General features: G+C 54.8%; 1 protein-coding gene across 1 annotated transcript; it reads right to left on the bottom strand.

Annotated features, from left to right (window-relative positions):
• Positions 1-2,923: 2,923 nt before the first annotated feature.
• Positions 2,924-5,461, bottom strand: KLF2 (Kruppel like factor 2). The gene is made up of 3 exons (XM_045853144.1): positions 5,279-5,461; positions 4,213-5,026; positions 2,924-3,594 (listed from the first exon to the last, which is right to left on the bottom strand). The coding sequence occupies exons 1-3, from the start codon at positions 5,351-5,353 to the stop codon at positions 3,419-3,421; spliced, it is 1,065 nt and encodes a 354-aa protein (XP_045709100.1). The 5' UTR covers positions 5,354-5,461; the 3' UTR covers positions 2,924-3,418.
• Between the last annotated feature and the right edge of the window lie 7,690 nt (positions 5,462-13,151).

Here is a 13,151-nt window from a genome sequence, read left to right as displayed (position 1 = left end):
TCCAGGGGACAGTTGGTGATATCTGGAGACGTTTTTGGGTGTTACAGCTTGGAGGATGGGTGCGGCTAGCATCAAGCGGGAGGCGGCTACAGTTGCTGCTCAACATCCTACAATGCACAGGACAGTCCCCGCCCCAGAGAATGATCTGCCCCCAAATGGCACACACCAGCCATCAGAGGGAGCTGCCTGGCTCTGGTGCCTTCTGACTCCCCAGGGTGCTAACAGGCCTGGGTGCTCACTCAGCTTTGCTGATGGGGCAGGGTGCTGAGTCAGACGTGTGCTGGGCTCAACATACCCCTAACGGCTCTCCCTCCCGCACTTCACACTACAGCATCCTGCAGGATGCTGGGCCCCTGATGTACAGTGAACTCCAGCAGAAAACACAGCTCATGTCCTACCCCCGTCACTGGAGCCACTCGGGGACGTTGTTTTGGTGCTGCCCAAAGGCCCCAGCCTTTATCCCTTCCAGCCCTCCCCTCCCCCTCCCCCAGGACAATCTGAAATATGGCCAAGTATGTATCTGTGTGCTCAGTGCTTGTTTGCACAAGCAATTCCTGGCACCTCTAAATGGAATATTATGCAGCCATTTAAAAGGATAATAAAAACATATTGTGGAGGGGAAAAACATGGAAAAATGGTTATAACCTTGCCTGTAAAAAATAAGGAATGTTAATAATCACAGCCATGTGAAAGCAATTCAATCCCTGACTGGCAATCTCTCCCCCCCCCTCCCCCCCCCAAAAAAAAGATTGGAATTGGGTTGTAGAATGCAGGGTGAATATTTTTCTTTTTTGATACTTAACATGTTGTCTAATGGACTCCAGGACTTCATTCATGGGGAGAAAAAGCCTTCGGGTTCTGTGTCTTGCACAGGGACCTGGGACTGGGCCCAGGAGTGGGACTTCATCCATCCTTTTCTCCGAGTGGCATCTGCTATGGAAGCTCGCTTCTGGGACAGGGCCGTCTCCTTGCTCACAGCAGCAATAAATGATGATGGTCTTTCGGGAACCAGAGCAGATTTCTCAGCCTTGGCACTGTTGGTGTTTTTGCTGATAGGGACCCTGGCATTTTCTGGGTTGGGGACTTGCCGATGATTTCTAGAACATTGGGCAGCATCTTGGCCCCCACCCACTAGATGCCAGCAGCCTGCCCCCCACCTCGTTGTGACAACCAAAAATCTCTCCAGACTGGGTTGCCCCTGGTTGAGAACCAGCCATCAAGAAGCTCTTAGGTGGAAGTTGACACTCGGGTCTGAAAAAGGGGTGACCAGACGAGGAGGGCTGTCTCTGTCCCAGTCAGTGTTAGCGGGCCCTTCGCCTGCCGGCACGCGTTTCGCTGAAACAGACAGCTGTGCCAGAGTGACACTTTATTCTATCAGTGGGAGGCACTCAGGAAACAGAAACTCGACAGCCTCAGTCCCCTTGCAACTGGCCTCTCATTGGACTTAGAAGCCTGGGGGAGGGGGGCTGGGGACACCTGGGAGCTGTTTTTGAAGCAGAAAAATGTCTCTCCTTGTAAGTTTCAACTCAACAGGAAAGACTAGAGAACCCTACAGAAAATGACAGAAAATTCCTTGTCTTTCTTCTGCCCCAGTTCTTCCAAAACCAGCTCTGAGCAAAGAGGGGCATTTCTATAGGTCAGGGGGCCATTATCCTGCTCCGGAAGTTTTTGCAAAAGCTGCAGAGCAAGAGGGAACAAGAGGCTCACACACAAACACGCACTCGCCCTCCGCCACCAGTGGAAGGGAGGCCGGGTTATTTACTCGAGAAGGCTGAACCAGATTGTCATCTCCCATTTCTGCTTTTTTGGATTACCAAACACTTTCAGCTGTTTCCAGGGCTGCCCTGGGGGCCGGGGGAGGAAGGATAGAGGGAGGGAGGAAATCCCAGCCTCTGTCGCAATGGGTGAGAGTGTTTTAAAACGGGCACTGCTTATGAGCTATTTTCACTTTCTGGAAAACACTTGTGCAACTGTTGGTGGCCATGGTAACCCACCCAGGGCCCTGAGAAGGGGGAAGACGAGGGGTGTCAGGGTGATCTGTCAGGGAGGGGCACCTCCTTGCTGACTGAGGCATGAGGACTGGAAGGCAGGGTCACCCCTTGCACAGAAGGTGGGTTTCTGGAGTGGCCACCTCCGTTCACTGGGGCTCTGAACGGGATTCCTTCACACAAAGGCACCTGCAAGGGGGCGGCAGCTCGTGTCCCTCCAATGACAGCAACAGGTGCGTTACTTCAGAAAGCCCCCAGACCCCTCTAGGAGGGTCTGGGGACCCTCGGGAAGAACCAGAATGCCACCACTCCACAGCTACCTCTCTGGACCTCAGTTTCCCCATGTGGAAGAAGAGCGCCCACCCCACTTGGCCCCCCAGTGTGGATTTCATCTTTTCCTAACAAGATGGGAAACTCATTCCTTAAAAACAAAAGAAAAAAACAAAACAAAAAAACCCCCAATCCTGCATAAAGGCATGATTAGTAAAAGGCAAAGCGTGTCAGAAACTTACCATTTTGTCGTTTGCCAACCGCCACCCCCCCACCAACCACCGGAGGAGGAAAAAAGCCTGCACACGCTAGAAGTTTGACTGAAACCTCAGAAGCTTCAGAAGCCGGTAAGGCTTTTTTCAGCCCAGAGAGGCCACGTCACTGGGACCAGCACTTTCCCCGGCTCTGGGGAAAAGGAGGCAATTTATGGCTCAGGGAACAACCTTAAAATAGCTCTCTCTCGGTCCTAAAATGCAGTGTTTAAATTTATAGAAAAACCCACAGGTTCCTGGCAGCTGGGTGCTGCAGCTGGCAAGCTGAGTGCTGGCGGGGGCAGAACCCACTTTCACCCCCCGCACTGCCCTCCCATCAAAGCTGCCTGTTTCCCTAGCCTTTTCCGAGTGCCCCACACCCCCAGCTTCCAAGCAGACAGACCAGTGCTGTGATTTTTTAAAAAGATGCAAAACTTTTTTAATTAAAAAAACAGCAAAGTCTTATAAAAAAAAAATGAACCAGTCAGCGAATGCCCGCCTGTCTCCTTATTTACAATAATACAATATCTGTCACAGTCACTCACTATGTACAATATTATAAAAAATGTTGCAGACAGTACAAATTACGGCTGTACTTTTTTCACAAGGCATCAAGCCTCGATCCTCTAGTGTAGACCCGGTGGGTGGAAGACCACACTTAATTATTGCACCATTTTGAAAACAAAACTCGTCAAGGAGGATCGTGGTCTTCTCCAGCCGGGCCTTCAGTCTCTGACGGGGGCCAGGGTGACGGCACCGTCGTCGTCGTCGTCGGAGCCTCCTCGGTGGCCACACAGTGCCCGGCTGGGTCCTTTAGGGCCAATAAATACCAGTCACAGTTTGGGAGGGGACCGTGCCCGGCGCGTGGGACCCGCCACGGCCGCGCGCGAGTGAGTGAGGGCGTCCAGGCTACATGTGCCGCTTCATATGCAGCGCCAGGTGGTCAGAGCGCGAGAAGGCGCGGTCGCAAAGGTGGCACTGGAAAGGCCGGTGGCCCGTGTGCTTGCGGTAGTGGCGCGTGAGTTCATCGGAGCGCGCGAACTTCCAGCCGCAGCCGTCCCAGTTGCAGTGGTAGGGCTTTTCACCTGCAGGGAGGGGCGAGAGCGAGCCTCAGTTTCCCTCCCAGTGACCGGGCTGCCCACCTGTGGACCCTGTGCACACAGTCACCATATATAGTGGCCACTTCTGAGCATACAACTTACCCCAAACCAGGTCCCTGAGGCGACGACCCCCCCCGCCGCCACGCCTACGTTTTGAGCATTTAAGGATCCTAGGAACTTGTCTCCCCGCTCCTGATTCTTGCCCTCAGGGGTCCGAAACGCGCACTGTCCACTCTCCAGTGTTTGGAGCCACGCCCCCCAGAGAGATTCTAAGTTTGCGTGTTCTCCCCAGCATTCTGAGACAGTCTCCCTAGGGTCCCTAAGTGCTCAACCCCTTCTCAAAGTCCTGAGTCACACTCTCAGGAGGATTCTAAACGTGCGCCCCCCCCGCCAATATTCTGCGACAGAGTTTCCCCTAAGGTTCCTAAAAGCCGTCCCCTCCCCAACCTCCTGAGCCACGCCCCCAGGGGAGTCCTAAATGTGCGCGCCCCCTACCCAGACTCCTGGATCACGCCTTCTGCGGGGGGGGGGGGGGTCGGGTCCCTGATCGCTCCCCTCCTCCCACACCCGGAGCCGCGGCCCCGGCCCACTCTCGCCTCTCACCTGTGTGCGTGCGCAGGTGCGCCTTGAGGTGCGAGCTCTTGGTGTAGGTCTTGCCGCAGCCCGCGTAGCTGCAGGTGTGCGTGGCGGTGCGCTTGCGGGGCCAGGAGCGGCGGCCGCGCTTGGGCTTGGCCTCCAGCAGCTCGAGCGGAGACGCGGGCGGCGTGAGGAGACCTCGGGCGGCGGGCGGCGCCAACCCCAGAGCTGCGGCCGCGGCAGCCGCGTCATCAAAGAGGCCGAAGGCGGCGGGCGCGGGCGGTGCGTAGTGCAGACCCTGGCCCGGAGCTCCGAAGCCCGGGCCGCCGAAGGGCGGCGGGAAGGGGGCGCGCGGGCCAGGAGCAGGTAGGCGCGCCGGGCCGTCGGGGCTGAGCGGCGGGGTGTCGGGCGGCGGCGGAGGGCGGCCTCCTGGGCCTCGCAGGCACGCGACAGCCTGGCCCTGGGCGCCCTCGCGCTTGAGGCCTCTAGGCCCGCGGGCCAGGCCGGGCGCGCAGCCGTAGCCGCCGCCGTCCGCCTCGGGGGGCTCGGCCTTCACCAAGCGGCCAGGTGGCGCCAGCAGGAAGCGGCCGTGCAGCGCCGGCCCCGGCGGCACATCTAGCTCTGGCGGCAGCAGCTCCGACACGAGGCCGCCCGCGGAGGCGCCGTAAGGAGGAGGTGCACCAGGCTCAGGGTAGTAGAACGCTGGGGGCGGGGGCGGAGGCGGGGGCTCCGGGGTGGCCTCCGAGCCGAGGCCGTCTAGCCCCATGGACAGGATGAAGTCCAGGACACTGTTGAGGTCCTCGTCGGTGCCGCCTGTCTCGGGCTCTGCGCGCGGCCAGCGCTGCGGGTGACAGGGCGATGGAGCGCGAGTGTGAGCGCGCGGTGGGGCCCGGTGCCACCGCCCCCCCTCCTTCTCTCTAGGACCTGAGCCTGCTGTCCCCACCGCCGGAGAGCTGGACTACCCTGAGCTCGCCGTTTTCGCCTACTAGATTCTCCTACCCTGAGCCCGCCATCCCCGCTGCCTGAGTTCTACCCCGCAGCCCGCGTTCTACTACCCTGAGCTGACCGCCCCCGCCGTCCCTGCCGCCCTCACCTCCTGCAGGCCGCGCTCGCGACACGGGCTGGCGAAAGTGGAGAAGGACGGCAGGATGGGCTCGCTCAGCGCCATGGCCGGGACCCGGGGCTGACGCGATTTCGGACACCGGTGAGCAACTAGTGGGGCACAGGCGGGCGGGGACGGCTCTGCGGGCCGCAGCCGTCCCGCCCAAGCCTTATAGCCGCGGTGCGCGGGGGCCGGGCCAAGGCGGCGGCGGCGGAAACGCGTCCCGGATGGGGACGAGCTCCGGGCGCAGCCTAAATTTAGCCGCAGTATATAAGCCGGCGGGCGGCGGCAGCTCTGGCCACTACGGCCGCCAGGGCCTTGCGCTCGGCCGGTACCTCGCGAGTCTGCAGGCCGCGCCTCCCGCCCGGGCCCGCCCCCGCGTCTCCCGGGCAACGGCGTCAACACGCACTGCACAACAGCGGCGGGACGGGATCCCCGGGGCACCCCTTGGGCTCCCGCCTGCGCGCGGATGGGGAGGACCTGGAGCGGGGGTGGCATCCGCGACCGGGACTCCGAGCTGGGCCCCGTGGCCTCCTGGAATCCCTGATGGATGGGGTGAATGGGTCCCAACGTCTCACAGGGCTCCCCAGAATTCCTGATGGGTAGCACACTTGGCCCCACAGCCTTAGGGGGGCCCCCAGAATTCTAGATGGGTGAGGTGACTAGGCCCAACTACCTCAGGGTGGGGTTACCCGGAAACCCTGATGGAAGGGGAGATTGAGGTTGTCAGGATTCATGACAGATGGAGAGATTGAGTCCCTTATTTTCTGGGGGCCCATTTAGCCTGCCCCACTGTTAACATCCATCAACCCGCGGCAAAATCTTGTATAATGACATCAAGAAATGTTGTCTTGGAGACACTGTCCCTCAAGGAAGCCCTTCAGAGCAGGGAAACTGCGGCCCAGGGGGCCTTGGGAGAGGCTGCAGGTCCTGCTGTTGCAGGCAGGTCTGGTGGCTTCACTGACTTGTGCGAGTGGAGAGGCTCAGGACAAGATGACAATCTCTGCTCTGACACAGATGAAGTGTCGGTGGGGGCACAGGAAGCGAGCCTGCCAGGTGGGCATCTTAAATACACCACCTGGGTCCCCCACACCACGGTCCTGCCAGTAAGGGGCTGTCACCCCCTCTGTCACTGTATGGGCCCTGGGAACACAGCAGCCAACAGGCAGATACAGCCCCCTGCCCTTGGAGTCTTCCACTCTAGTGGGGAGGGGGCTGTAAAATAAACAAGGATATTGGAGACAGGTGTGTTTTGGAAAAACAAAGCAGGGGAGGGAGAGAGGAAGTGAGTATGTGATGGAGAGGGAGGTGAAATTTTGAATCTCACCCAGGAGGGGTTGTATGAGTTAAGACCTGAGAAAAGGGGAGCCATGTGGGCATTGGAGGGATAGCATCTCATGAGCTTTTGACTCCAGAACCCACATCCAGGCCTGGGTCAGCAGCCAGGGCCAGCAGTAGTCCCAAGGCCAGGTGGCGAGCAGCACAGGCTGCTCCTGCCCTGGGAGCCCTCCTTGGGAGCCAGAAGGGCTTTGCCACTGAGCAACTGGAGTGCCGCAGACCAGGGCCACCGGGGAGGGGGAGGTGGTCTCGGTGCCACACAGGTGCCAAGGAACCCCTTTTGAGCCCACAATGCTGGACCCTCCCAGCTGGAAGGAGCCTCAGAGGTGTGCCACCTCACTGGGATTCCCTGACTGTAGCTTAGACAAATACTTGCTGATAGGCCCTATTTGTCAGGCAGGAGGGACCCAGATGTGCTTCAGTGCCAGGCACAGCTGCTGAGCTCAGACACGTCTTCTGCGGCTGCCACGGTGATGGTTGAGAGTCAGCTTGATTGCTGACCCCTCGCTGTGTGACCTGGAGCAAGTGGCTTTGCCTCTCTGGCCTTGCTTTCTCGTCTGTGAAATGCAAGCAATAATAGTACCTCACCCCAAAGGGCTATGTGAGGGTCGTGTAGGCTCTTTTTGTGTTTGTGGAAGTGCTGGCAACATTCCACCAGCTCTCAAGTGCTTTTCTTATTGACTTTTTCCAAGCCTCAGTTTCCCCACATGCTAATGAGGGAAAGATTTAGGGAATGGAATCTGGTCCCCAAGAGTTTGATTCTCAGACAGTTGTAGGCCTTGGTCTTCTCCTCCACCTCCAACAGCTCCCAAGCTCAGCCCAGCCCATCCCTGTCCCCACCTGCACTGTCCTTGCAGAACCAGGGACACACTGAGAACCTGCCCCTCTCCAGGCCTTTGTGCTTGCTGTGCCTTCCATCACGTGTTCCTTGCTCTCACTTTCCACCTGCTTGGCGCTGGTTAAGGGATGGGAGACAAGGCTCACCTCCTCCCATCCCTTAACTAATGAACTTTATTTTTTTTAAGAGCAGTGTTAGGTTTATAGAAAAAAAATGAGCAGATAGTACAGAGAGTTCTCATATACCCCTTACATGCACAGTACCCCCTATTGGTAACATCTTGCATTAATGTTGCACGTTTGTCACAACTGAAGAGCCACTATTGGTTAATTATTATTTACTAAAGTCCACAGTTGACTTTAGGGTTCGCTTTTTGCATTGTACTCTCTACAGGTTTTGAGGAATGCGCTGCGTTTGTGTATCTACTATTATACCCTCACACAGAATCATTTCACTGTCCTCAAAGTCTTCTGCTCCACCTCTCCGTCCCTCCCTCCTCCCTCTCCCCTGGTCGGGCTCCACAGTTGACTCACACAGGATGCAGCATTTTCAGACTGGCGTCGTGCCCTTAGCAATGTGCATTTAATGTTTCTCCATGTCTCCTTGTGGCTTGATAGCTCATTTCTTTTTATCACTGAGGACGGCTCTGTGGCCTGGATATAACAGTTTACCCATTCACCTACCGAAGCACATCTTGGTTGCTTCCAGTCTGGGGCAATAGTTGCTGTATTGAATATATATTGAATATGGCTGCTACAAATGCTTGTGATTTTTGCCAGGACGTAAGTTTTCAAATTATTCGGTAAATACCTCAGAATGCAATGGTTGGATCGTAAGATAAGGTTATGTTTAGGTTTTTTAAGAAACCGCCAAAAAGTCTTCCGAAGCAGCCGCACCATTTGCATTCCTGTCCAGGATGAGTGAGTGAGAGCTCCTGCTGTGCCAGGGCCCCGGCAGCAAGCGACGTCAGGTTGTCGTGTTTGACCCGTTCTCGTGGACGTGTGTTGGTCTCTCGTTGCTGTTGGAATTGGCAGCCCTCCTGTGACGTGATGTGGAGCATCTTTCACGTGCTTATTTGCCATCTGCGTATCTTTGGTGAGATGTCTGTTCAGGTCTTTGGCCTAGTTTTTAATTGGGTTTGTTTTATTATAGAGTTTGAAGAGTTCTCTGTATACTCTGGACGCCAGTCCTTTGCCTGATAGGTGTTTTGCAAAGATTTCCTCCCAGTCTGTGGCTTTTCTTTGGCGGAGCAGAAGTCTTTCATGTTAATGAAGACCAGCTCATCAATTTTCCCTTTCACAAATTGTGCTTTTGGTATTGTACCTAAAAAGTCATTGCCAAACCCAAGGGCATCTCCATTTCCCGCTATGTCATCATTTAGAAGATTTATAGGTTTGTACTTTACATTTAAGTGGAGGCTCCATCCTGAGATGGTGGCTGTTGCTATTATTATTATTATTATCATTATTATTATTATCATTATCATTATTATTATTTGCATGTGCATGCCCTGGTTCCAGGACCATTTGCTGGAAAGGCTGATCTCAGCTTATCTTTTGTGCATTTCAGCCTAAGTGTGGGCTTTCTGGGCTCCTCCAGCCCTGCCCAGCCTGCCCCTCCCCAGGCTGGACAGTTCCTTTCTCCAGCCCCTGTGTTGTTTGCTCTACAGCACTTTCACCACTGGCCATTATTTTTATCTGCTCCTTGGCTTCTTTTCTGACTCCCCAGCAAGTAGTGTGTGAACCGTGGAGAGAGCAGGATCCAGGTCTGTATGGGACGGACTGTGTTCTTCAAGCACAGCCCAGCACACAGTAGGTGCTCAGTGGACCGTCGCTGGGGGACGGACAAGTGGAGGAGAGGATCTGTCTCTTGCAGGTTCTCAGAGAGCCTGAGAGTGGCTCTCCACTCCTGCAGGACTGTCTGCCCTGGCCCCTCCTCAGCCCAGGCTCCTGGGGGCTCTTTTTGTCACCATGCACAGTAAGTTGAATGTATTCCCCCAAAGAGATGTCTAAGTCCTGATCCCCCTGGCGCCTGTGACTCTGACCTTACTTGGAAAGAGGGTCTTTGCTGATGCAATTAAGGGTCTAGAAATGAGACCATCCTTGGGTTAGGGTGGGCCCAAAATCCAATGATAAAGGTCCTTATAAGAAAAAGGACACAGAGACACAAGCACAGAGAAAACAGCCATGGGAAGATAGGGGCAGAGATTGGAGCAACGTAGCTACAGCCAAGGACGCCAAGGACTTCCTGGAGCCACTGGAAGCTGGGAGAGAGGCCTGGGATGGACTCTGTCTCAGAGCCTCCTCAGAAGGGGGCCACCCTGTTGACACCTTGGCTTTAGACCTCCAGCTCCCGGAACAATGAGAGATGCATTTCTGTTGTTTTAAGCCACCCAGTTTGTGTCCATTTGTTGCGGCCACCCCAGAGGGCTCACAGAGCGTGGTGACCAGCTATTCTGCCTAGATTTTTCTCCAGACAGGGAGCCCTGCGAGGCAGGGACACCCCTGGATCTACCTCCATTCTGTGGACCTGGGGTCGAAACCAACACGACAGAAAGGTGCTGGCTACACACCAGGACCTCCCAGGGCAGTGTGGACACTTAAGAGCTCCCACTGAATGGAACCCACACATAGAGTCACCAGTGAATGTTAACAGCATGGACTTTAGGTGCTATTTTTGCTGTGTGGCCTTGGGCATGTGACTTAACCTCTCTGAGTCTCAGTTTTGTCGTGAGACATGAGATGGCATGTGTACATGTTTAAGAGTGCTTGCTGCCCAACTAAGGGCATGGGCCAACGAGCCAGAAAGGGGATCCCGGGCAGGCCACCACGGGAGAGGCTCAGGGTTGAGGGTGTGGGCAAGGCAGCTGGGAGAATGGCCCCTGTCATGCTGTGGTCCTATCACCCTGCCATCCAGGCTGCACCTACTTGTATGGTGATGTCTCAGGTGACGATGCTGTTGGAGAAAGGCTCTAGACTGGAACTCAAGTTCCCAGTGCTGCTTCTTACTAGTCGGGTGACTTACCCTTGTCAAAATTTTGAAGTCTCTGAGCAGCCTGTCTCATCAGCTGCTGGAGGGCGGGGTGGTGGTGATAAGGCACAACTCCAAGGGTCAGTACATGAACTGACGATGCTCAAACACAAGGTGGGTGCCCAGTGTCATGGGTGAATTCTGAAAGGATGGGGACACACTTTGTGTCTGTATCTTGCTGTCCCCCTCTCTCATCTGAGTCTAAGCCAGGGAGGCAGATCATTTTCCTGTAATCCATTGATAATGTTTTGAAGCACTGTGCTGGCACAGATTCTGAAATTGCATCCAGGTCCACTGCTGGGAAACACTCTGCTGTGATTGATTAGTGATGTCTTCCTGTGATTGATTGGTGATGTCTATCCCTGGCAAAGGCTTATATGAATGGTATGTATGTCATGGCACTTAGCAACTCCTGCCAGGCTGTCTTTAAGGGCTCAGGAAACTTGTGAATCAGAAGTTTTCAGTTTGAGCAGCAAATAAACATTAAGCTCCTTTTCATGCTCTGCTGGACACAGAGAGGAAGCTTCAAAAGTGCATGGCTCATTTCTCCCTACAAAGAGCTTATAATCTCCTTGAACTGGGTCCTGGTCATTTCTAGTTTCCTTTACTTATTTCCACTTTTCTTCTAGAGTTTAGCCTGCTTCTCCCTTTACCAGCTGTTCCACCCCAAATAGCTATTGTGTACACTTGGCCCAGTTCCCAAGAGCAAACACTCAGGAATTCTACAGAAAACACGTCACCTAAAATACAGCTGACTTCCAAGACAAGTTATGAACGCTCTAGAGGAATTACAGCCACATGACATCGCCAACTGGACAACAACTCCCAGCTGGGTCGATTGGGGTGTTTCTGCTTAGGTTTGCGCAACTGTTTCACAGCATCTTGCCAAGCTGGGCTCCCTGTGCTGCAAAGATGTTTGGCAGCTCGGCATTTCTGGAGGGTGGGAGATTATTGCGGGCAGGGACGCCCCTGCAAGTGGGCTTCTTATCAAGGTCAGCACCTTGCGGCTGCCATGCTCAGAGCCAAGGCCTAGTGAGAAAGGGCACCTTCCCGTTTGTCTGGCTGTCCCTGGGGCCCTCTTACTGTTGTGAGCAATTAAGTAGTGACCGTGTGGGGACGTTGCAGGGCTTCTCTGGTTGCGGACTGATGGGTACCCTGGAAAGTCTTCATCTCCTGACTGGCCAGGTGCGACTGCTTTAGTCCAGTTCCCACAGAGGATGGGAGAAGGGGAGGGAGCAACATTGACCAAGCACCTATCGTGTGCCAAGCCCTCCATGGAAGAGCTGCCTGTGTTTTCTTATTTAACCCTCACAGCAGGTCTGTTCTGCATGGCAAGTGATGGACATAACAAGGGGGCTCAGCCGGGAGTCCCAGGTCAGTTTCTGGCCTGGCACTTGCTGCTCAGTGACCTTGAATGAATGGCTTTCTCGTTTTGGACTTTGGTCCCTCATCCATCAGAGACGTGAGAATGCCTGCCTTGTCCCATGTGGATTAGGTAGGGAACACCCTGTGTAAAGGACTTTTCCTAGAAGAAGAGTCTCTTCATTCCTGGGAGCAAGTTTTATTTACCTAAATCAAGGGCCAGCCTACCCTGGCTTGCAGTAAAAAAATCAAAATATTGCCCAGACCAGTGCAGCTCAGTTGGAGCGTCGTCCAGTAACTGAAAGGCTGCAGGTTCGATTCCCAGTCGAGGCACACACCTAAGCTGCGTGTTCAGCCCCCAGTCCGGGCTCGTACAGGAGACAAAGAATCGATGCTTTTCTCTCACAATCGCTCTTTCTCTCTCTAAACACACCCTTCCTCTCTCTCTAATAGCAATGAAAAAATCTCCTCGGGTGGGGATTAAAAAAAATCAAAATATCAATAATATCATTCTTTATATTTCATATATATTCCAGTGTTAATTATGTACATGTATATGTGTTTTATAATTTTTTTTACCAAGGTGAAATTCACATAATACAAAATTAACCATTTTAATGTAAAAAATTCAGTGGCATTTAGGACATTCACAATGTTGTACAACCAGCACCTCTGCCTGGTTCCAGAACATTCCTGTCACCCTGAAAGGAGACCCCGTCCCCATGACAGCGACCTGCACCCCTCCCCCGCCCCGACCAATGCCCCGCTCCGTCTATGGGTGTGCCCACACTGTTGCCCGCGGAGGCGGCGCTGTGCCGCCCTTTGTGCCTGGCTTCTCTCTGCTTTCAGAGGTCACCCTGCCACCGCGTGCGCCCGTTCGCCGGGCAGGGGACACTTGGGTTGTCCTGGTGACGGCTGGTGTCCTTGGGTCGGCTGCTGTGAGTCGGGCCACGTGAACGTCATGTACAAGCATTTGCCCGTGTCCCTGTTTTCAATGCTTGGGACACGTAGGTGGCAGTGGGGCTGCTGGGTCGTGTGGGAATTCTGAGTCTAACATTTTGGGGAGCCAACTAAGCAGATGTATCTTTTAAAGGCCCCACTGGGCTGGAATGAATGCTGGTGTCTTTTAATTACGCGCCCCCCCCCACTCCTGGGGGGTATTTAACCCTCTGATGTTTATTTTGAGCCTCTGTACGCACAGTCTCATTTCCCCCGTCCAGCCCCCACGAGGGCTCGCTCTCTCCTGCACCTGTTCGCTCTCCCCGTTCCAGGAACGCCGGGCTTCTCCTGCCTTCC

This window comes from Phyllostomus hastatus, unplaced genomic scaffold (genome assembly GCF_019186645.2).
Source record: "Phyllostomus hastatus isolate PE091 unplaced genomic scaffold, TTU_PhHast_1.1 phas_contig_98, whole genome shotgun sequence".
Classification (NCBI taxonomy): domain Eukaryota; kingdom Metazoa; phylum Chordata; class Mammalia; order Chiroptera; family Phyllostomidae; genus Phyllostomus; species Phyllostomus hastatus.
This window is presented reverse-complemented; position numbering and strand designations above follow the sequence as displayed.